Source organism: Terrapene carolina, unplaced genomic scaffold (assembly GCF_002925995.2).
Source record: "Terrapene carolina triunguis isolate 2854851 unplaced genomic scaffold, T_m_triunguis-2.0 Scaffold62, whole genome shotgun sequence".
NCBI lineage: Eukaryota > Metazoa > Chordata > Testudines > Emydidae > Terrapene > Terrapene triunguis.
Genome location: NW_020664413.1, coordinates 25,557,597 through 25,581,067, shown reverse-complemented (window position 1 = coordinate 25,581,067; position 23,471 = coordinate 25,557,597). Strand labels below are relative to the sequence as shown.

Below are 23,471 nucleotides of genomic sequence, written 5' to 3'. Positions count from 1 at the left end.
TGATAAGTCTCTGTGCTAGTGAGAGCCATATTTTCAACATTTTTTGGCCCAAAGCTTGCAAAAAAACCCACACACTTTCTTAACCATTGATTTTAAAATGTGCTTAAATTAAGCACATACATAAGTGTTTGCATGATCTGGGCCTTGGAAATGTGTTACAGAGAATCTAAGATGTTAATCAAATAGTTGTTGTGAAATGTCTTCACCGTATAAGAACCAAACCTTTCTAGTAAAGTGGTTCAATTTTCTCCTGTCCTTCTGTACTATATAGTGCATGGAAGTAGAAGGAAGTCTGCGGTTAACAGAGCAATAGCTATTTATTTTCTGCTAACCCGGATGCTTTGTGTCTTTCATTTAAGAGTTCTGTTTTTAACACATGGAATACTCTCTCTTTTGGTGCAGAGGCTGTATAGGGAGATATACCACAAAAATAAGGACAAGATTCATACCACCCCTGACACACCAGAAATTCGCCAAGTCAAAGCCACACAGGAAGCTATCAGTGATGTATGTCTCATTTTTCAGTTTTATAAAAAGGAGATGCTTGGTATATTCAGCATGATTAAATATATGTAATATTTTCCCTTTTGTCTTTCAGCTGATCTACAAGGCAGATTTCTTTAAGATGCAGGGACATTTGATTTCCTTGCCATACACCCCTCAAGTGATCCATTGCCGCCACGTTGGAGATATCACAAGTGATGTAAGCAAAGATACCTTGCCTTTGAATGTGATGAGCCAAACTCTCTTCCTAGTCACACATGTGCAGATGTCAATGGGAGAAGAATTTGACTTGACATTTAAATTGTATACAAGCTAAAATAATGTGATTGTTTGATGATTCACTTTTTTCCAAAAGGATCAACTTTTAATTTTCTGTTATTATGATTGCTTCACAGAATAAATACAAAGAGGATCTACACTGGTTGAGGGGCCTGGGTTGCTTCCTATATGATACTCCTGATATGGTCCGTGCTCGTCACTTGCGGGAGCTTTGGGTATGTTCTTTTTTCTGACACACAATTTAATATTGATTCATTATTTACTGATGCACAGTTGTCAAGATGATCTGTGGTAAGTGCTACGTCAGAATGATTAAGGAACTCAGAGTGTTTCGTGCCATGCTGCTTCAAAACAGCTGATTCAAAGTAATAGCAATAGAGTGTGATGCCGCTGTAGCAGCCATTACCCATGTTAGGCTCCCCTGTACATTTTCTATACACTGCTGAGAATACTGCAGCTTCCTATGTGTCATGTTTATTACCTTTTCAGTCTAATTACGTATACACCAATACGGCAAAGAAGATGCGGGATAAATACAGTGTGGTTCTGGACACTCCCGAATACAGGAAAGTTCAGGAGCTGAAGGCACATTTGAGTGAAGTAAGTATTGCATTATTTTATCTGTTCAGGTTGGCAATGATCAAAAGAAGCTCAGATCATCTCACTGGATTTCCTGATGTATTTTAGACCTTATCCTTTCCCAGCTTTGATTAACTAAATGCTAATTGAACATTTGTAACAAAGGAAATAATTGCCAGGCTTTGTCTCCTTCTAGGTGGTTTACAGAGCTGCAGGCAAGAAGCAAAAGACGAAATTCACGTCGATCCTTGATACACCAGATTTCTTACGAGCCAAGAAAGGACAGAAAATACAGAGTCAGGTAAAAATTCTTCCTTAATAGAAAAGGGGCTGGGAATCTGTGTTGATCGTTGAATCCATCTTACTACAGTGCTCCCCACAACCCTTCTCAAGTCAACTTAGAAATCTTAGAGATGACTTGTAATAATGATTAATACACATTTTCAAATGACAACATGATTCTCAAGCTCATGATGTTTCTTTAACAAACATGTCCAGTTCTGTTCATCTGAAGTAGCAGAAATCTTTATTAAACCCCAATACAACTCCATTCAAATTCTCTAAAATCCCAACCCAGGTAGCCAAATAAATCTGTCTTTATTAATGGGCTCATTAGCAAGGTAAAATGATGACATTTTTTAATTGATGTGCAGTCTGCCAAGTGACGTGAAAAACCTGCATGTACAGCTTAGACAAATCGGTAGGTCTAGCGTGTGCACGTGCGTGTGTGTGTGAACACAGGCAGAGGGTACAAAGAGTTCTTCTCCCTTAGTGCATAGGGGCCAGCACAATAAGGCTCCTTGCATTCACAGTGTGTAAAAGTTACCTAGAGTGGCAGCAGCACTCAGTGGCTCAAAATAGGCCAGAACCAGAACCCTTCCTGCAAGTCCTAGCACTCAGAGGCTAGCACAAGGTGGACTCCATTCTGTACTTCTTTAAAGGTATAATTCATACATATGAGCAGTCTCCCCTTAGTGCCCCATGAGGAGCTGTGCCTGCCTTTGCCCTCCACATGTAGAATGTGTGTGCTACGGGGTGGCTCTGTGTATTTTGCCACCCCAAGCATGGCAGTGAGGCAGCCTTCGGCGGTGTGCCTGCAGGAGGTCCGCTGGTAACGCAGATTCAGCAGCATGCCTGCGGGAGGTCTGCCAGTCCCGCGCCTTCGGCGTACCCACGGCCGAATTGCCGCCGAAGCCAGGGGACCGGTGGACCTCCTGCAGGCATGCTGTTGAAGGCAGCCTGACTGCCGCCCTCACAGCGACCGGCAGGCTGCCCCCCGCGGCTTGCCGCCCCAGGCACGTGCTTGGTGCCTGGAGCCGCCCCTGGTGTGCTACACCTGGACGCTACATCTCCTGCTATCCCCAGTGCTGCATGTGGTTGTCAAAGCCAGAAACTTGCTTTTAATTAGTGCATCTGTCATACGTGTTGTTAATTTACACCTGGGTATGTACCCTGTAGTTTTTCCAGTTACTAAAGGTGAAACCCTGATCTTGTAAATAATCAGTAATGATTTTTAAGGATGGCCCAGAATAAAAGCTCTTAATAAGGGCCGTGTGAAGGCCATTGCTATTATGCTCCTTTGGGATTTTGATTCGTAAATATTTTGCTGGCATTTATGGAGTAGCCAGAGTATTGAGATGGAAGAATGATGAAGTGCGGGAGGGCCGGGAAGATAAATGACTGGATTACATTTTCATGATGTCTGTGTGTGCGTACGCATTTTCAGCACACAGTCATTTTGTAGGGTTCCCAAGATAAAGTTCATTAGAAACATATTCTTTGAATGTTCTGTTTTTCTTTCCTTATCACAGTACTTGTATGTAGAGCTAGCCACCAAAGAGAGACCCCATCACCATGTTGGTGATCAGACCCCAGCCTTGACGCTTGCAAAACATGTGAAGGACATGGTCAGTGAGGTAAGATACCTGCGCCCATCTTCAGCACAGTTATACTATGTGACGGTTCCAATTCTAACATTAATAGGGGTGAGGAGTGTAGGGGTAACAGAATACACCTTTCTTTTATTTTAAATCTTCTGATTCTTAAGTATTACATTTCCTTGTATGATCCCTGGGTAGTTTTTCATTTACTATATAATTCTAACACAGAGAAATGTTTTATAAAAGAGAAAAATCATCTGCTTCTAAATGCATATCTGTAATATTCAGACTTATGAAGCAATGGATGTAGCTTTAGCACCTGCCCCCTCACCACCAATAAAATAAAATAAATTAAAATAAAATAAAATAAACCCTTTAAGGGCTACATTAATAAATAAATGAAACCCTGAATTTGGAACAGAAGCTGGTTTATGTGTTTATTAAAAGTGGACAAATGTTGTCATGGTACAAAGCTACTCATTAAAGTGAGGTTCAACAACTATTATTTTTAACTCTAGCCCCAACCCCCAAAATAAAAAAATGTGTCCACCCCTCTGTAAGGCATCATGCAGAGCAGATTGGTTAGGACCTGGTTCTACACGGTGCTGAGCACCTTTCGGGAGCTGCTGAGCAACTTCAACTCCCATCGACTTCAGTGGAAGTTGAATGCACTTAGTATCTTGCAGTAATGACGCTCAACAAAGTGTACTAAATGTAGTTTCCCTGGGTGTTAACACAACATCAGCTGGGCAAATATCTTTGTCACTAATTATATTTTTGTTCTTTTCCCTCCTGCCATCTGATCTTAGAAAAAGTACAAAGCCCAATATGAGAAGATGAAGCACAAGTACACAACTGTCTCTGACACTCCTATCCTCATCAGGGCTAAGAAGGCTTACTGGAATGCTAGTGATGTATGTATCCCGCAGACACCATCACTGACACTTTCTCTCATCTTTCAATAGAGCAGAAAAGGAGCTAGGGAAAATGAACATATGGCAATATATAAAATAAAGACTGCCCGTGCATCCAAATCCCACTATGGTGCATGCTGTATCTGTCACTCCATCTCCATGCTGATCAGAAAATGTCAGTGAGATTCCTATGTTTGGACTGAAGGCACCATATATCTTCTTATGTTTGTCTTTTTCCAGCCAATCTTGTGTTCAAATATGCTAGTCAAAAAAAAAAATGAGAGGGCGAGAGAAATAAATCAGAACAAAATGAATTGCCTCCCCATGTGACATTTACAAATAATATAGATTAGAGTGAAAGTACTGGTGCTGGAAGCAAGCACAGAAATGCTTTTATCCCACTTCTTCATCTCAGTGCTGTTTGAGGAATAAACCTCAGTCCTCGCTGAGCGTTCATCCCCTTTTACTTAGAATGCAGATTCAGAAGAAATCAATTTCTGTCTGAGCTGACCTGGGTAAGGATTTGAGGATGAAATGAGTTTTTGTTTCAAGTGTGGAATATTAATTTAAAGTTACTTGTAGATGTGTTCTGCTATAGAATGAGATCTGTGGTGTACATTTTTGATTGCAAATTGCCGCCTGGGCCATTAAAAATCTGAAAGGCCATATGTATTGGGCTGCCCATCGGGTCAACTTGTTCAGTTACACATGTCCAAAATAGAAAGGCAAAAGACCTCCGCTCTGCACTATATAACTAATTTGTTCATATTTTTCTTCTTATCAGCTGCGCTACAAAGAGACCTTTGAGCGGGCAAAGGGTAAATATCACACAGTGAAAGATGCCTTGGATATTGTCTATCATCGCAAGGTCACTGATGACATCAGCCGTGTACGTATACAGCATTTCTAGTCCTGATTAATGTTTGTCATTAACTGTATGAAATGAGAGCTTTTATATTTAATTCCCTCCCAGTGAAAGATCCTGGGCCTAATTCTCATGTACACTAAGGCCACTTTGCATTGCTAGTATGGTGTAAAAGGTTAGTGTAAATGAGAATCGGGCCCCACATTTCAAGTACGTCTTTGGGGAGAGTCAGTAGTGAGAAGTAGGAATGTCATAAAATTGGGTGACTAATGTGTTATGTTTTCGAACTGTTTTACATCATTTACAACTTTCTTTTCAACTCCTTTTGTAGGTGAAATATAAGGAAAACTATATGAACCAGTTGGGAATCTGGAGATCTATCCCAGACCGTCCGGAGCACTTGCATCATCGTGCAGTCACAGATGCTATCAGCGATGTGAGTTTGAATGGTTATTGTATATTAGACATTGCATTTTTAAAGCAGGTGTCCAAAATGGAGGGCTCTGCAGTGTCCCTTAACTCCTCTCAGGTATCTTCTGCTGAAATGAAAGAGTGATCAGTTTTGCGGTTGCCTGGCATGTTTTCGGAATCAACAGAGCAAATCAAGTGAATAAGGCCACTTCCTATTGAAAGCAGGGACAAAACTCCCAGGGACTTCATTGGAAGTTGAATTGGGCCCTATTTCTGTTGCTTGAACTTGTTTGTCACATGACAAGCCCCTAGCAGCACTTTAGCAGTCTTTCTGGCTTATTACAACGTGTGAAAGACACTGGTACTTTTAACTATCTCAGTGGTGATTTTTTGTGAGCATGTTATTGAGACAAAAACAATGCTCATTTTTTTTCATGGCTTATATTTAATATGTGAAATCCTGTGGCAACACTCCCACTGGAGTCAGGATTTCACCCAATGCCTGGGCCAGGCTGTGCTCTCAATTACAACTGTGCAACCCCAATGATTTAACTGAGGTCACAAGCCGGCCCCTTAATTGTATAAAAACAAATGTAGTTAGCAAGGTAATTGATGCAGGAACTCACATAACTATTACTGTTGTGTGTTCGACTTAGAGCTGGATGGTATTTCAGCATTAATAGGATCATATTTTTTGTTGCCATCTGAAATTATTCCAAGTTTTTAAATTTCTCTTCTTACTTTCTTTCTACAGGTTAAATACAAAGAAGACTTATCATGGCTCAGAGGCTTTGGTTGTTATGCCTGGGATACTCCTGATCTTGCTCTGGCAGAAAAGAACAAAGTCCTCTACAGCGGGGTACATACATCTCTGCATGACATTTGGAAGCATTTTTTTAAAGTTTGGTTGTGTGATGATTATCTTTTAGCTAAAGGACCAAATTCTGCCCTCCGATATGGATATGCATATCTCAGGACAGAATTTGGTGCAACACATTTTAAATAATCCAAGTTACAGTATCATACAGATCAGAGTAAAGGAACCTTTTAGTTAATCCTTTCTATCCACTGCCAGTGCAATTGTTCTCTACTGCACATTTTTTAGTGTTTCCAAGTCTAATTTATAATGTCTGAAGGTTTGATGTTTCCATTGCTTTCCTTGGAAGACCATTACAAACAGTAGACTTCTATATCTACAGCTACATTACCCAAGTAATATTTTTCATTTTTAAATGTATTTATATATGCAATAATTCCACTATTCCTTTGAGGTAGACATTTTTTCAATTCATATTTTTTCATGGTCTTTCTTTTAATTTTAAGCTGGAATGACTAGTTTCTTTGTTTTCTCCAGTGTAAGTACAAGGAGTCATCTGAAAAGACAAAATCTCAGTTTGAGTATGTAGCAGACTGTCCAATTAATAGGCATTTTAAACATGCAACTCAGCTAATGAATGAGGTAAGTACAATAACAGACCTATATAGCATATCATGATAAAGTGGCATCTCAAGGCCCTTCATTAAATTAAAAGTTCATCTGTCTTGCATAGTAGAAAATACATTGAAATAAATGAAAAGCTATTGAAAACAAATGTGTCTTAAAGTTAGACAAAAATGAAGAAGGGCAGGGATGTTCTTGATATCTATAGTGATGAGTAAAGCAGGTGTATAATAACTAAAACAGAATAACCTTTTGACCCACATTTCAGCAGTAAAAATGCAAAGAGCTCTCAGTTGCTGACCAATAAAGAGTCAGTAACTCAGAAAGGTATCAGTTTCCTTTTTAGCAACAGGGTTTTAAATCAGTAAAACTTGACTTGTGATTGTCATATGAAAATGGTAAAGAATCACACTGAATAAAGAACTTCATTAGCATTAGGAAAACAATATTACCCACAAATCTATTTTATCCATCTCTGTGTTTCACCACAGAGCTTCATGCTAGAATTCCCCAGCCCCTGCTGCAGATTTAAAGAAACAATGCAGAATGGTAACCAATTGCAACTGGGCCGAGATTAAAGTAATCTGATAATGTAGCCACTGTGACTCCTAGAACAGATGCTGTATTTTATAAATGATGGACTAAGCCTTTTTAAAACTCTGTTCTAGACATAGTTTTTGTCAGCCTAAAGCTGGCATACAGATCTCCAGAATATAACCAAACTCAACCTCTAGCACTTTTTGACATGACAGTTGATGTTCAGAATATAGCATCTAGATATTTTATTTTACTCAGCTGACATCTTCTCACAGTGGTCAGCATTAAAATGTCAACATTTAGTAGCAGATGCAATACAGTATTTCTTCTTCTAAGTATAGAAAAAAATGATTGTATTTCCAATACCACTATGTCATAATTGTTCACAATTGCAGATATTACAAAGAACCAGCACATGCTATAAGGGGCCTTTTATATCATAGAGTTATCTTTGTTAAACAGCACAAATGAGCTATTTTAATAAGTCAGGCAGAAAGATATATTTTTAATGCAGTTGCATGTGTTTAAATAAGCTTGCCAAAAGTGTATTTTACAACATGATTTATAATGATACATCCCAGTGATATTTACAGAAATGCGGATGATCTAACATTGTATTGAGTGGTGTATATTTGTGCAGTAAGGATTTAATTTTCAATATATTGACCATCTAGGGATGATTCTGAAGTTCTTTTGAATGCAGAATGGGTATTACAAGGCAGCTTAGGAGAGAGTTGCAGAAAGGGGCTGTAGTCTTTTTTAAGTTTTACCTTGTACCCTTAAATATAAATTTGGGAATTTGTTTTATAAATAAGGCTATGATTATGTCATGGAGGTCACAGAACTCAAGAAATCCGTGACTTCCAGAGACCTTGGTGACATTTTCTGCCCCAGGCTGGAGTTCCCAGCTGGCCCTTCCACAGCTCCCAGACCCCGCCCTGGTGGGGGGGACCCTGCAGCTCCCAGTCCCTGTCCTGGTCGGGGGACCCCGCAGCTCCCAGCTGCGGTGGGTGGATCCTGCAGCTCCCAGCCACAGCAGGCGGAGGGAAACTCCCGCAGAGCTGTGGTAGGCAAGAGGAGCCTGCAGCAGCCCAGTCCCCATGGTGGGGGACCATGGAGCTCCCACTCATTACAGGTGGCAGGGAACCCCGGAGCTCCCAGCCACCATGGGTGGTGCGGGGCCCAGAGCTGCTCAGCTGCCGCACAGCGGGACCCCAGAACTCCCACTCACCGTGGCGGCAGGGACCTTGGAGCCCCATTTTGTCAGTGATATTTTTAGTCAAAGTCAGAGACAGGTCATGGGCTTCCGTGAATTTTTGTTTATTGCCCCTGTCCCTGACTTTGACTAAAAATATCCGTGACAAAATCTTAGCCTTATTTACAAATTATCCACATTTCCTCTGTTTTTTCTTTATTTTTCTAATTTGGGTGAGGTCCTGAACAGTATTCTTTTAAATCTTAAATATTATGCACAATAAGATGTCCGCTTTGAAGCTGTTATCTCAGGGTTTCTTTGTGCCCTCGCCTTTTTACTATGCCTCAATTTAACATACAAATCTGAGTATGAGACGAGGAAAGATAGTTACAGTTTTGTTGTGGATGAGCCTAGAATCCTACTGGCCAAATGGAGAGATGAACTGAGCAGTCAGTTACTGTAGCAGTGCTGACCAGTGCAAGCAAAATGTGGCTGGATCGCACACAACACACATCTTTATCTGCCTGAAATGTCTATAGCCAATGATGTCATAGTCTCACCTATGATATGGCAGTGTTCTAGTTCAGCGTTATCAGACAGTATCTGTTTTGCCACCCGAAGACCACAGCTGCTTTTTGAGTTAACTAGTTTATGTCTTTTCTCTATATATTCTCATATATTGTGCATCAATTGATATTTGCATGACATCTTTCGCACAGAGACAAGGTGGGTGAGGTAATATCTTCTATTGGACCATCTTCTGTTGGTGAGAGAGACAAACTTTCAAGCTTACACAGAGGAAGTTGGTCCAATAAAAGATATTACCTCCCCCACCTTGTCTCTCTAATATCCTGGGACTGACAGGGCTACAACAATCCTGCATACATCTTTCTCACCTACAGTCTGATCCAGTGTCCATTGAAATCAATGGAAAGAGTCTGATTGACTTCAGTGGATGTTGGATCATGCACTTATTCTTGACTATTTTTCTTTTTTTTAAATGATTTTTACACTTATTTTTTCCATCTACTTTGCAAATATAAGGCAACTGTGAGCTTGTTCGATTGGTTAAATGCCCTTTTGGTCTAAGATTTATTCTTATTTTCCAAAAGGTGTTTCAATGTTCTGATTGTTTTAAGGAGTTGGTAAATCATTGCAGGCCCTACAAATTGGCACCATTCATTAAAAATGCATGTTTAAAATTATATGGATGTATATTGTCCAGGCATGCAATGATGTGAGTACACATTATGCTTGCCTAAATCTCATCACTCTGAATGTGACTGTAATCTAAAGCTTCATTGGCTTCACAAGTATCTTTTGTGCTTCATTGCTCTTTTCATGGACAGAAAAAATACAAGTCTAGCGCCAAGTTGTTCCTGCAACATGGATGTAATGAAATTCTGAGACCAGATATGCTGACAGCGCTTTACAACACAAACTTGTGGAGCCAGGTAATGTGAATGGCTGCTGTTGCAGGAAGGCATTATACACACAGTTTAGCTGCTTGAATTTTTAACATTTTAATATTTATGAATTCTCTGAATTTCTACTGATCTTGAGCTCTAATGTTTCCCCATGCATTTGCTATTCTTTACTTGGTAATGTAGCATCTGAAATTACACCTATTATTCCCTGGGCCTGATCCAGCTCCCATAGGAGCCTGAACTGGCTTTCCATTCATCTACTGGGCCACATTATAACCCTGAGTAAAAAATGTTAATAGTGAATATTTCCTAACATAGTTCATGGGCCAAATCCTGCAAATTCTTACATATGTGAGTAACTTTACTCATGTTCATAAGTGTTTGCAGGATGAAGCTGTGAAAGTGGCATTGTATCCCATCCATCACTCATATCACCCAGGAACCCGTTGTGCCATCCTTTCTCATACTGAGTGTTACCGTGCCCTGTGCACAGTCCCCTTGACAGAATTGGCTCATGAATATAATTTAAACCTAAGGAAGCATTTATTTTATGCATTTATCTGCGGCTCTGCACTGAAAATGGTATGGAGTCCCACCATCCCAGGTGGAGCATTGGGAGTCATAGTGTCTCCAGAAGACCCATACTTTTCAGAGCTCTACAGTAGTGCAAGGAGTAGTGCAGTGTACTCTTGCCACTGTATGTGTGTGGGGGGGAGGAGAACACGAGGGAGTTGTGGCTCCACCTACTGCATGCCCCAGCTTTTCTTTTCATCCAGTTTAGTTTCCAGGCAGTCCTTCTGCAGGCATGCAATGGGGAGAAGCTCTTTATTCCTTTATGTTCACATTGGGCAGAGGGGAGCACAATTTAGCTATTCCATTATTACAGAACAAAGAAAAAACAAACACTTTTAAAATTTCTGATTATGGAGAAAGGTAAATTCATCAACACGTAAATGATTCTAATATTTAGTGTTTCGATTTAGTTTTCCAGACTCATCAAATCTGGACTCCTACATAGTTTCTGGATGTACCAGGCGGATGTTAATGCAACTCATTCCAGAGCTGTTACATATTTATATCTGTACTTGAGTCAGCTGCATTTGTTAGTGTTTAAATTTTGTAAAATTCCACTCTGTGTCCTCATTCCGTACATACTTGTTACCCATGTCATTGGCAAAAAAGGAAACAAAGCAACAACAACACAAAAACCCACCCACAACACCCTTTTCTAATAGGCCAGCTAATACTGTTCCTTTTCAGCTACACATGGAAAATGTAATATTGCAAAGCAATTACATGGGAGCTAATAGATTGAGACTATATCAACATTAATAAAATCCCACTGCACAGCACTAAGATGGCAAAGGCATTTTTAGACAATTTCTGTTGAATTCAGCAATGGAATTCTATTTATTTTCTTGTTTAAAATGTTGCCAAGTAAACTCGGGCATATTTGAAGTATGGAAAATAAGCACTCAGCCTGACCTGCATGTTCACATGAGACGAGTCTGTTCTGAGTGTTGTTTGTACACTCTTTTCTTTATTTTGTGTCCCTTGCTGCTCTGGTCTCTAATGCATGCATGATTTTCTCATTTGTAACCAAAATATTCTCAGTTTGGATGATTCAGGGAATAAAGTGAGTTAGTTTTTTTAAAAACTCTGGATTTCCTCCATCTGTCCCTAGCCCATCTGTAGTAAATTTTCATTCCTAGTGCCCAGTCCTGCTCTCGTTGTATTTCATGAAAACAGGATTAGGCCCAGAGCTGGACAAAATGACCCTTAAAGAAACTATACACACATATTTCAAGCATTGTTATGGCATCGGTGCCCCAATATTGTTTGGCTCGCAATGAAATATTTAGAGGGTTTGCTTGGTCCAGTCTGCCATGTTTATATTTTCCCAGACCTTAATTAAAGTCTTTCAGCCTGGTACTGATTTTAAAAGGGAATCTTGTCCAGTGTGATTAAAAACAAAAGCAGCACTTTCACTGACCTTACAGAACTGCTTAGAATCCTTTTTAATCTCACAGTTCTATTTTACACCTTCAGGCCGATGTACTTGCAGTGCCAGACTGTGGAGCTCTTATTCACGTTGGAATCAGCATGAGACCACATGCGGGAGTAATTCACACAAGCAGGCCCAGATGCTCCAATATGAATAAGGGCTTCATGCAGTCTGGCTCATAGGGCCACATTCTGTCTATGCATGCATGCCCAGCTTCCACTGACTTCAGTGGGAGATGGGCCCATACATTGCAGTATGCAAACTTAACATGATTGTGTCTCTTCTTGAAGATGTTTTCTTGTTTCATATAGTTAATGTCCTCTTCTTTCCCCCCATTAGTTCAAATACAAGAGGCAGTATGAAATGCAGAAGGACAAGTTTACTTCAATTGTGGATACCCCAGAACATCTGAGGACTGCAAAAGTCAACAAGCAAATCAGTGAGGTAAGTATAATTACCATAATATCATAATGCTAAATATATCTTAAGTACATCTTCCTACTCTGAATTGTGACCTTTGAAGTATGCTAATTAAAAAATTGAGTCCTCCTCAGCCACAATACAATATTTTTCAACTTGACTTTTTAAAAAACACTTAAATTGTGCCTGGTTAGCCAGAATAATATGATTTAACAATTTTTACCCTCAGATTATTTACAAGATGGAATTTGAGAAGGCCAAGTCTAAAGGGTACACCACAATCCATGACACCCCTCTCTTACTACTTATGCGCAAGGTCAAAGACAGAATAAGTGATGTAAGTAAACTATGCCTGGTATGTGATATCAGTATGATGCACAATTAACCTTTATTTTACTACACAATACCATTTATTTCTACCTTGTAGGTAATGCTGCCATAACAACTAGCCTCTTATTAGAATATATCAATATTATTTTAATTCAAATTTCCTCCTGCCACATCTGACACATTCACAGGCAATATAACAATGTTTTGAAAAGCTATAATCATTCATGTAGCTTTTCAGCATAGTTCATGGGATAATGATGGGTGGAATAGAGCAGTTCTTACCTGTAATGAAAGTTGCAGGTTGAGCTATTATCTTTTTAGAGCACAGGTCTGGGCGTCTGGTTTCTTGGTTTCTCTCTCTGGGTTGGCCAGTAGCTTTTGTGTTGCCTTGGATTAATCACTGTCACGCCATTTTCTCATCCATACTGTGGGGATAATAAATACATAATAAAAACAGTGTTCTGAGGCTAAATTAATTAATGTATGTAAAAGACTTTTGAAATTCTCAGATGAATGGTGCTATAGAAAAGAAAGGATGAAAGTATAGGAGAGCAAGGCTGGTCCAATGGTTATAGCACTCCTCTAGGAATTGAGAGGTCCGGGTACAAGTCCCTGCTTTGCTACAGACTTCCTGTGTGACCTTGGGCAAGTCACTCAGTTGTTTTGTGCTTCAGATCCTTATCTGTAAAATCAGGATAATAGGATTTCCCATCCTCATAAATACATTAAAAGATTGTGAAGTATGTGGATACAACAGTAATGAGGGCCGTATAGATGAGAAGTAGAAAGTATTAATATTATCTAGTTGCCCATACACAATTCTGAAGGACAAAAATTTTCAAAGGTGGCAGTGATTTGGAGTATCTACATTTTTGAAAGCTCAACTTGAGCCCCCTTAAAGAAGCCTGATTTTCAGAAAGTGCCAAGCACCCATTCTCTGAGAATCAGGCCCCTTTAAAGTATCTTGTATTGGGCACCCAACAATGAAGGCACCCAGAATAATTAGTCACTTGAAAATCTTGGCCAAAAGTTTCAACACAAGTTAGTGTGGACTGTGTATTTCATGTTGAATTAAATTGATACATCTTTATGTTTCCATGCAAATGGAACTCCAGCAGAAGACAGTGTATCTTTTGTGTGTGGAATGGCTGAAAACAAGATCTATGGATGCTTCTTCCTTTTCTGTTATAATTTTTAATTAAACAATTAGGGGAATTGCCTAAAAGTAGAATTCCACATACTGTTGTTGTTTTACTTTAATTGAGTTGTAGCTCATAAATAAATACTCAGAATATGTTTCTTTCACTAGCTGAAATACAAAGAAGTTTATGAGAAGAATAAGTCTCACTGCAACATTGTACCAGATGCTCTTCATATTAAAGTTGCCAAAGCTGCCTACAAAGTAAACAGCAATGTGAGTTCAGTGCTATTAATGCTTTTCACTTTCATCGTCAATGGCTTGTATTTCAAAGGACTCTATGGGAATTAGGCACTCACCTTCCATTGAAATTCATTGGGACTGTGGGCCCCTTTATTTTCTTTTTTGAAAATCACAGCCAGTATATAGAAAATTTTATTCGGAACATCTCCATTAAGTGTGGATTTTGCTGAAACCCCCAACAGATAATTTTGATTATCTTTGAAGAATGTGGTGTTTTATCACAGGCTGAAATGAAATGCTGAATTTACAAAGCATTATCCATGCACACAAAATTTCCAACATGTAGCACAAACACCAATTATTCCTCAGGCACCTCCTAATTCCTCAGGCATGGAGGTGTAGGTGGTAGGCTCCTAGTATTTTCCATGCTAATTTATTTAATCTTGTAGCTAGCATAAGTTCTACATAGGAAGGGCTTCACACCATTGGGTGGGTCCAGGATGCACTGAGATGGCTAGTGAGATAACACATCCACTTTCTTCAAGGCCATGCCCACTTTTCAATCCTGCATATGCTCCTTCAACCTGGCAGGGAAAAAATCAGCACAAATAGACTTCCTCTGCATTGTCCATGACTCAGAAGAGAAGCACATCCCAAAAGTGCTGCTTTCATGGATGTGTACTTTTCCAAGCATGACTTCCTTCCCTTCCCCCAATTCTCATGCAGTTGTTCAGGCAAGGGGAGAAATAGGCTCTGTATATATTGAGTTTATGAATGATATGATTTTCATTAATGTTTCTTTTTAAACAGCTGGATTACAAGAAGAAATATGAAGCAACCAAGGCTCATTGGCAATGGACTGTTGATAGACCTGACTTTCTCCAAGCAGCCAAGGCATCCCTGCAACAGAGTGATGTGAGGAAACTAGAAAATATTGTATTAGCTTATGCTCCCTCCCTCCCACACTCCATCACTCTTTCACAGCAAAGGTTTGGGGTACTTTTTGTCAGCTTTTCTTTTCTTGTCTGACAGTATGACTACAAGCTAGACCGAGAGTTCCTTAGGGGATGCAAACTATCTGTCACTGATGACAAAAATACAGTTTTGGCTTTGAAGAATGCCATCCTGGCAAGCGATGTAAGTATTTGAACTTCTACTTTATGTTTATTCCTTTGCTAACAATTTACATGCTATTTAAGGAACTTAAAACCTACGTTGTGTGTCCAATTGTTTTTGTAAATATAATACCATCAAAATGGAAACTCTGGAGTTTGTGAATGTCATTCTGTAGAAATTTGTTGCAGATAATTTCATCTGGGCATAGTTTCTGAACCTTGGTTCCTAAATAGGAGTGGGGATTGCTCAATATCTCTGAAAATATGCCACTTCTATTTAGGCATTTAAATAAGGACTTAGGGAATCTAACTTTAGAAATCTAGGTTTGAAAATTTTGCTCAGAATTTCATATTTCATTATTTAGGCTTGTTTGTTCATTTTATTAACAAATTGACAAAATCTGGGATGGTTTTGGTCTTGCAAACCTCATTGGTTTGGTCTGGTTGATTTGCAAACATAAACTAGAGGCAGTTCAGATATGTGGCCCTTTTTATCCAAATACCCAACTTTTATGGTAAATAAATTATTCTGGTTTTGACACAGGTTTAAACTCCATACATTGAAATGCATGTATTATGCGTACATACTTAAAACCAAAGCTGCTGCTTTCATTTGGGCATAGTACCATGCCTGTAGAATAAATGTTGGCAATACAGTAACAAGATCTGAGTTTAAGCTCTAGTGAGATGTGTAGGAATATATGGGCTGGAGCATATTAAAGTTGACAAGCAAATCAAACTATGGGCCTAATCTTGAAAACCCTTACTCACATCAGTGGGTTTGCAAGGCTCTGCCATATACAGTAAGATGAGTATATTTGAAGCCTATTTTTAAAGTCAGCATAAGACAAATAAATTGTGTAAAATAACATCTTTTCTCTCCTCCAGGTAAAATACAAAGAGAAGCATAACAAGGCTAGGGGAACATGCCTTGCTGTCCCAGATACACCTCAGATCCTCCTCTCTAAGTGTGTCAGCTCTCTTGTATCTGAGGTACCACATGTAATATTGTTTGTCTTCATAAATAGTTCCTTCTGATACCATATATTTCTTTCAACTATTTTTTTGTCTATGCATTCAGAACAAATACAAAGAGCAAAGTAAGAGGCAGCTTCCGCATGGTTCTTATACAACCCTGCCTGAGACACAGGACACTGTTCGTGTCAAAGAGGTGACCAAGAATGTCAGTGAGGTGCGTGACAAGTATAGTGCAACATTTATTGCTCATGTAGAATTTTGCTATTGCTACATTCCCAGTATTTATTTGATCATATGAAGCATTTTTTTTAGATTCCTCCATATGCATTTTCTAATTTCTGTCTAGTGAGACATTTGAAATCAATAGAACTGCTCACGACCTTAAAGTTAAGCATATGCTTAAATGCTTTGCCGCATCGGGGCCCAAAACATCACATCTCATAGTTATTAACTATGAGGGATCCCCTCAGACATTCTTTAGGTAACCTTTGATGCTGTAAGTTGCTTCCAAAGTATTATGCATTAGCAGGCACTCTGGATCTTCACTTTTTCTAAGTGGTAAAGATTTTGTTGGTGGCAATAAACAATGTCCCTTTGGTTGGGGTAATATCTTTTAAAATATTTCAAGAGACATCTTCCTGCTATCAGTCTTATTTCCATTTCCAGCTCCAACACATTGTCTTCAGGCTGGATTGGAGAACTGCTGTTGAGACTGTAAACTGTAATGGGCAGGTTATGGCCTGTTACAGGTGCACATTCACCGGCACCTGTTAACCTCCTACCATTCCCATGAAAGGGTGGAGTGTTGGAAGAAGCTACCACAGAAGCCTTTGATTAGACAGGAAGGACTGGAACCATTTCAGGGCATTTCCAGTCAGCCCTTCAGTTTCCTAGAGGTGGGATAGGGATATTTGGTGATGGGAGGTATCAAATGCTGCAGAGGGGTTCAGCGGGATGTGTATGGATATCTTCTAAACACTGCAGGGAACCAGGTTTCCTTGTCTCTGTTGATACATGTTTAGAAGAAGTAAGTGATATCTCTGGCTAGCTCAGTTGGCTTCTGTGAGGTGTTATTGTGAGTGTCAGAAGAACACAGCTCCTTGTGGGAATAATGAGTGACATATAATACAAACCCTTTTTGCTCCACACAGACAAACTATAAAAAGAAGTTTGTGAAGGAGAAAGGCAAATCCAACTATTCCATCATGCTGGAGCCTCCTGAGGTGAAACATGCCATGGAAGTTGCTAAGAAACAGAGTATTGTAAGTTTGTCCTGCATTTACATCAAGCAAACAGCCCATATGACAATTTTCAATTAGAGTCATTCTCAAATCAGAAAAATCAAATTGGTCTGATTTTCAGCTGGATGTCTCCCCAGCCTCCATTTTGCAAGGGAAATATGCATGAAATTATGTGTAGGCAGAGAATTTCACCTAGAGAAATAAAGGCCATCGCTGGACAATGTGATTGGGAATTAAAATAGTTTGCTCACAAATAACAGTGACTCCACAATAATGTTTTCTTTCATTTTTTTCATATACAGTTAAAATTGCATGATATTTATTACTTCATTTGAAAATGACTTACAAAAGCTGGTCCCAAAGATCTGTTCCCAGTGAAATCAGTGGCAGAACTCCAACTGACTTTCACAGCAGCAATACTGGGTTCTCAGTGGCTAGATGACACTTAACTGGGAGGAGTGGTAGATACACTGGAGGGTAGGAATAGGATACAGAGGGACCTAGACAAATTAGAGGATTGGGCCAAAGAAATCTGATGAAGTTCAACAAGGACAAGTGCAGAGTCTTGCACTTAGGACAGAAGAATCCCATGCACTGCTACAGACTAGGGACCAAGTGGCTAGGCAGCAGTTCTGCAGAAAAGGACCTAGGGTTACAGTGGACGAGAAGCTGGATATGAGTCAACAGTGTGCCCTTGTTGCCAAGAAGGCTAACGGCATTTTGGGCTGTATAAGTAGGGGCATTGCCAGCAGATCGAGGGTCGTGATCATTCTCCTCTATTCAACATTGGTGAGGCCTCATCTGGAGTACTGTGTCCAGTTTTGGGCTCCACACTACAAGAAGGATGTGGAAAAATTGGAAAGAGCAGTGGAGGGCAACAAAAATGATTAGGGGGATGGAGCACATGACTTATGAGGAGAGGCTGAGGGAACTGGGACTGTTTAGTCTGCAGAAGAGAAGAATGAGGGGGGATTTGATAGCTGCTTTCAACTACCTGAAAAAAAAATCCAAAGAGGATGGATCTAGACTGTTCTCAGTGGTACCAGATGACAGAACAAGGAGTAATGGTCTCAAGTTGCAGTGGGGGAGGTTTAGCTTGGATATTAGGAAAAACTTTTTCAATAGGAGCGTGGTGAAGCACTGGAATGGGTTACCTAGGGAGGTAGTGGAATCTTCTTCCTTAGAAGTTTTTAAGGTCAGGCTTGACAAAGCCCTGGCTGGGATGATTTAGTTGGGGATTGGTCCTGCTTTGAGCAGGGGGTTGGACTAGATGACCTCCTGAGGTCCCTTCCAACCCTGATATTCTATGTTTCTATGATTCTATCAGTAAACACTTTCCTCTGTGTTTGTTTTCATTGATTAGGTTCAATACAAAAAAGATGCTAAGTCACAGCTCCATTACACATCTATAGCAGATCGACCAGATATTAAGAAAGCAACCCAAGCTGCCATGTTAATCAGTGATGTGAGTATTTTGTAAATCTCCTGTGTACCTCCTTAGCAGTATTTTTCCTATAGCAAACTGTATCAATATAAATTATTAGAACAACATGTGGAGGTGTTTGCATTTTATCATTAAAAACTAAACATTTTTATGTACTGATTGATTTGTCTTCAATAGATTCAATACAAAGCCAAGGCTCGAGGAGAGGCTTGCCTTGGTGTAAGCATGCTGGGACGTCCAGATATGGAACTTGCTAAGGAGGTGTCCAAGCTTACTAGCCAGGTAATAATAAATGTTTGCGAATTTTGGAGCGGTGTGAATAATGGCATGAGTTCAGATTCTTCTGGGACAGAAGTCAGTAGACTTTTTCAACCACTTCAGAATTGAAGATGGAAATAATTCTAGATAATTTTAAGGGGAGTATGGTAACTTAATTGGGCAGAGTTTGTGTGCTTTATTAAAGAAGCAGCAAATGTTTGTCTAAGGGGTATTCTGTGTATAATGGGACTGATATAGCTTTCAGTGATGTAAGTGGGTCTTAAGTCACTATTCCCTTGCATTGTAGTCATTCACATCTGTGCAAAGTGAGCATACAAGAGTTTTGCAAGATGGCGGAGAATCATGCCCAATGGCTAAAGCTCAGCTGACTTCAATGGGAGCAGAACTGAGCCCTTGAGAGATGGTTTTTGGGAGCGGGGAGGTTGGGCCTTGCTTCTTTTGTGGTTTCTTTGTCTGTTCTCTTTTCTGCATTCTTCACTTTTCTTGACACAAACTTCTTATGTCTCCATCTTATTAAGAATATGTCACTTGTAGTCCCTCTGAAATGTTCAACATAAAGAACTTTACACAAGAGGAAGTGTATCTTCAGGGAAACCTACCATGTAGAAATAAATGACAAACATCTGAGTTGCTCTGTTGGTATTAGAATTTGGAAAATAATCCCTGAATGCTGAAGACATGTCTAAAATTGGGCACCCAAAATTAGAGGTCATTTTTGAAAACTCGCTCTTTGTGCTTCACTTCAGCCCGTCTGTAAAATGGGGATGATAATACTGCTTACCCACCTTTGTGAAGTACTTTGTAATGGTCAGGTTGTAATCACTATATATACAAGCGCAAGCTATTATTTTACATTAGAGATTTCTAATATCCTTTCCATTTGACTATTCAAGATAAGGAATTATTTTAATGTATGTCTTTCAAATAATTCATTACCTTTTATTTTTGAATGAATACATCATGTTAGTATAAACTTCCTTTATCTGTAAAATAATCTGGAACATGAGTTAGTGTGGATCTTACTCTTGCTGTTTCCTGTGGGAATTTTTCAACCGGGACCTCACCACCACTTGGTTCTCTCACACAACTTTATGCTTGATCCCTGTGATGGTCTGCTGTTCTGATCTTGCTATCTTGCTACACATTATAGGTGGAATACCTCAAAGGACACATGAGAGGGCATGGAGCAGCATCTTATGATACACCAATGATGAGACACGTTAAGAAAGCTAATGTCCTAAGTAGTCATGTAAGATGGATTTAAGTGACACAAAAGGGAATGTCACTTTTCTGTACCTTCTTCTATGTTGTATATGACCTGTGTCATTCCTAGCACAAGACAATCAGCCTGAATTGTAAATGAGTTTATAATGCACCAGTTGCACTATTTTTTCTGCAGTCTTTGTGTCAAAAGTGTGGAATGCACCAAAAATTTGTGAAGCTGACCATTTGGCTAACACCTCTTTTTTTCCAGTGCAAAGACTGTGCATGGGAACTCTGTGAGTGGGGAATTTGACTAAACCAATTTACAGTGGGTAGAACTTGAAGCCAAATTCTACCCTTGCCCTTCGTGCAGCTTCCAGTGATTTTAATGGATGTCTCCAAAACACACAGCCGAGGCTGGAATTCTGCTCTTAGGATTTAAATTGAAAAGATGCAGCTATATAAGCTGAATTTGGTGGGGTCTTGCTCTCTTGAAGACAACATAGGAAATGGGAAAATATGTGCCGTTAGATGACAGTGCTTAAACTGAAAGATACAAAATCACACTGAGATGGAGTTAAGGATCTGATACTGAACTGCAAAAGCAAAGAAGTCTTAATCCCTCATGCATTTAGATTTTGCAGCATGTATTTGTGTTCCTTTAGGTCGCTCAGCAGTTTGTACACACTCCTCTACCTAGGCATAATGGCCAATGAAAACAGTGTGGAGTCCATTGCCTTAATGGGAATTTGTAAAAAGACATTCCTTTACTGTTTTTATAGTAATCAGAAAAACAATAGGAAACCCTGATACCTGCTCCCATGTGCTCTGACTCAGTCAATGAGATCCTCTGCCATGCTACAGATCATTCATTGAGGTCAGATTGTTTCCTTCTACACTGATCTGGTCAGAAGAGGGTTTATGTGAATCCCTGTAATGTGCTCTTGTTATTTCATTGGAAACCAAGAGAGATTATTCAGTTGCTGGCCCCAGGATCTATACCTCAGACCTGTTGTTGGCCACAGCTGAGGATCAGGGTCATAGGAAGTCAATGGAATTGTGCCAATTTACACCAGCCAAAATATTGTCCCATTGTCAGGAATGCGATGATGATGTATGTCATTTTCAACACACGGTGGATGTGATGATGATGTATGTCATTTTCAATAAACTGTGGATGAGGTTCACCCATTCACTTAGTGTCAGAGTGGTACAATGCAGCCAGTATGTTTCTGTAAATTTGGCCCCAAACCTCTGGCAAAATAAATTCTGATTGCAATTATTTCAGGGCACATATTTTCTAATACTCCTTCCCACCTCAGAAATCATGGGTATTATGGCTGTGTCACAGGGTGTGAACTGGCAGTGCACAGATTCCACAGCCTATTTTGCTCAAATATTTCCAAAGGAAAAAAGGGGTTTTACTGTTTTTCCATGTCTACATGTGATTACTGCATGCAACTGCAGCATGTCTAAACATCACCTACTATATTTGTCAGGTAATAAGAATCTTTCCTTGGAGCTGGGTGCCTATTAAGCACACACTTGCTCCATAAAAGCAGACTTTACAAGGAAAAGAAGAAAAGCAGCATAACTCATCAGTAATGAACAGCGCTCCTTTTTATGTGTTTTAGCTTCAATTCTGTTTAAGTATGACCAGACCTTCCCTTGGTCTTTGAGTAACTTTTTTTTAGCTGGCTTGATTTTCATCTTGAAAGAAACAGAGTTCGTTGAGTCTTGAAATTGATGTGGCATGTCTCCATTGTTGTCTTCTGTGTCATGTTTACTTTTCTGGGCATTTCCTATTAGAGAAGCAGCATCTCACCCATCTTGTTCTCCTACTTTTACAAGACATGTACCCATTATGTTCTCTAACCATTCACCCTTTTTTGTTTTCTCTGTGTGTCTGTTGTAATTATTTTTAATTTGGAGCTATGTTTAGTTTCCCCCTTCTGTGGTCATTTCTTTTCTTATGAGTTCAGCAAATGTGAACTGCTCTACTTTGACATGTGGGCCTGATTCTGATTATTACACCAGTGTGTCTCCATGGACTTTAGTGCATTTACACCATTGTGATATCAGAATCAGACACTAAGTGTTGCTCTTCAATGGCAAAAAATATTGATGTTCTTTGTTTTCTTACAGCAAGTATAGAGCTGGTGTAGAGCATGAGACTGTATGGATAAAATATGCTAAAGAATGTAAAAGCCAAGAATAAGTGGAATGTGATTTATCTATGCATTGAAGCATCTTTTGCTTTTACTAATATGGAACTGTATGCTACTATTTCTGTAAACGTGTTTAAAGCATAGGTATAATTCCCAGCATGATCCATTCCTTTCATCAGTTGTGTCCGTCAGCTCTTCTGTAGATGATTTGTTTCATTTGGTTATTTGTATAAATAGCACTTGTGGATTTATTTTTACTGGAGAATTATTGATGGCTAGTGCTGGAAAGGGCCTCCTGTCCCTTCCTCACCTGCCACAGTCTCTTACCCTCGCGCAGGATGTGTCTGTGGGTGAGGGAAAGGAGGTGTCATTGCCTCACCCCCTTTCCACACCCACCTGTGGATCAGCAAGGGGCAGCACATAGAATATCTCTGCTGGCTGCAGCTCAGTTAGAATGGCCACACACACACCGACTCACACCCACCCACATCTACAATGTGGGCTCTGATTGTAAAAGCCAGAATTTAACCCTAAACTCTTGAGAGCCAACTAGTTGGAGTTTCAACCTCAGTGGGATCAGTATTTGGTCCTAATTGCAAGATCTCATGTACACCTTAAGATCTCTGCTGAAAGTACCTCAGCAACCCCCAATGGCAAAATGACTTTCCTGTTCAAAATGTGTCCCTAATTGGAGTGCAAGGGTCCCTGTCCTGTGTATTTGTAGACATTGGGAACAGTGGTCATCCCCTGTAGGTCCACAGGAAATAGTCACCTGCATGTAAACCTAGAGCCAGTGAGAGAGAGCAGATCACCATGTGTGAAATCTTCGTCCCATTAAAGTCAGTGGCAAAATTCCCATTGATTTCAACAGGGCC

General features: G+C 39.7%; 1 protein-coding gene across 24 annotated transcripts in view; it reads left to right on the top strand.

Annotated features, from left to right (window-relative positions):
• Positions 1–23,471, top strand: part of NEB (nebulin) — a 201,930-nt gene that overhangs the window by 144,388 nt on the left and 34,071 nt on the right. For 21 of the 24 annotated variants that reach the window (XM_029910553.1, XM_029910554.1, XM_029910551.1 and 18 more), the window contains 23 exons: positions 403–507; positions 599–703; positions 900–998; positions 1,273–1,383; positions 1,559–1,663; positions 3,174–3,278; positions 4,052–4,156; positions 4,941–5,045; positions 5,353–5,457; positions 6,187–6,291; positions 6,787–6,891; positions 9,955–10,059; positions 12,377–12,481; positions 12,687–12,794; positions 14,097–14,201; positions 14,979–15,083; positions 15,201–15,305; positions 16,172–16,276; positions 16,365–16,475; positions 17,413–17,523; positions 18,866–18,967; positions 19,124–19,228; positions 20,376–20,474. In XM_029910553.1, coding sequence (XP_029766413.1) covers positions 403–507; positions 599–703; positions 900–998; positions 1,273–1,383; positions 1,559–1,663; positions 3,174–3,278; positions 4,052–4,156; positions 4,941–5,045; positions 5,353–5,457; positions 6,187–6,291; positions 6,787–6,891; positions 9,955–10,059; positions 12,377–12,481; positions 12,687–12,794; positions 14,097–14,201; positions 14,979–15,083; positions 15,201–15,305; positions 16,172–16,276; positions 16,365–16,475; positions 17,413–17,523; positions 18,866–18,967; positions 19,124–19,228; positions 20,376–20,474 — 2,421 coding nt within the window. The remainder of the gene's footprint in view (positions 1–402; positions 508–598; positions 704–899; positions 999–1,272; positions 1,384–1,558; positions 1,664–3,173; positions 3,279–4,051; positions 4,157–4,940; positions 5,046–5,352; positions 5,458–6,186; positions 6,292–6,786; positions 6,892–9,954; positions 10,060–12,376; positions 12,482–12,686; positions 12,795–14,096; positions 14,202–14,978; positions 15,084–15,200; positions 15,306–16,171; positions 16,277–16,364; positions 16,476–17,412; positions 17,524–18,865; positions 18,968–19,123; positions 19,229–20,375; positions 20,475–23,471) is intronic. The other 3 variants (XM_029910550.1, XM_029910555.1, XM_029910545.1) reach the window with 1 other exon arrangement.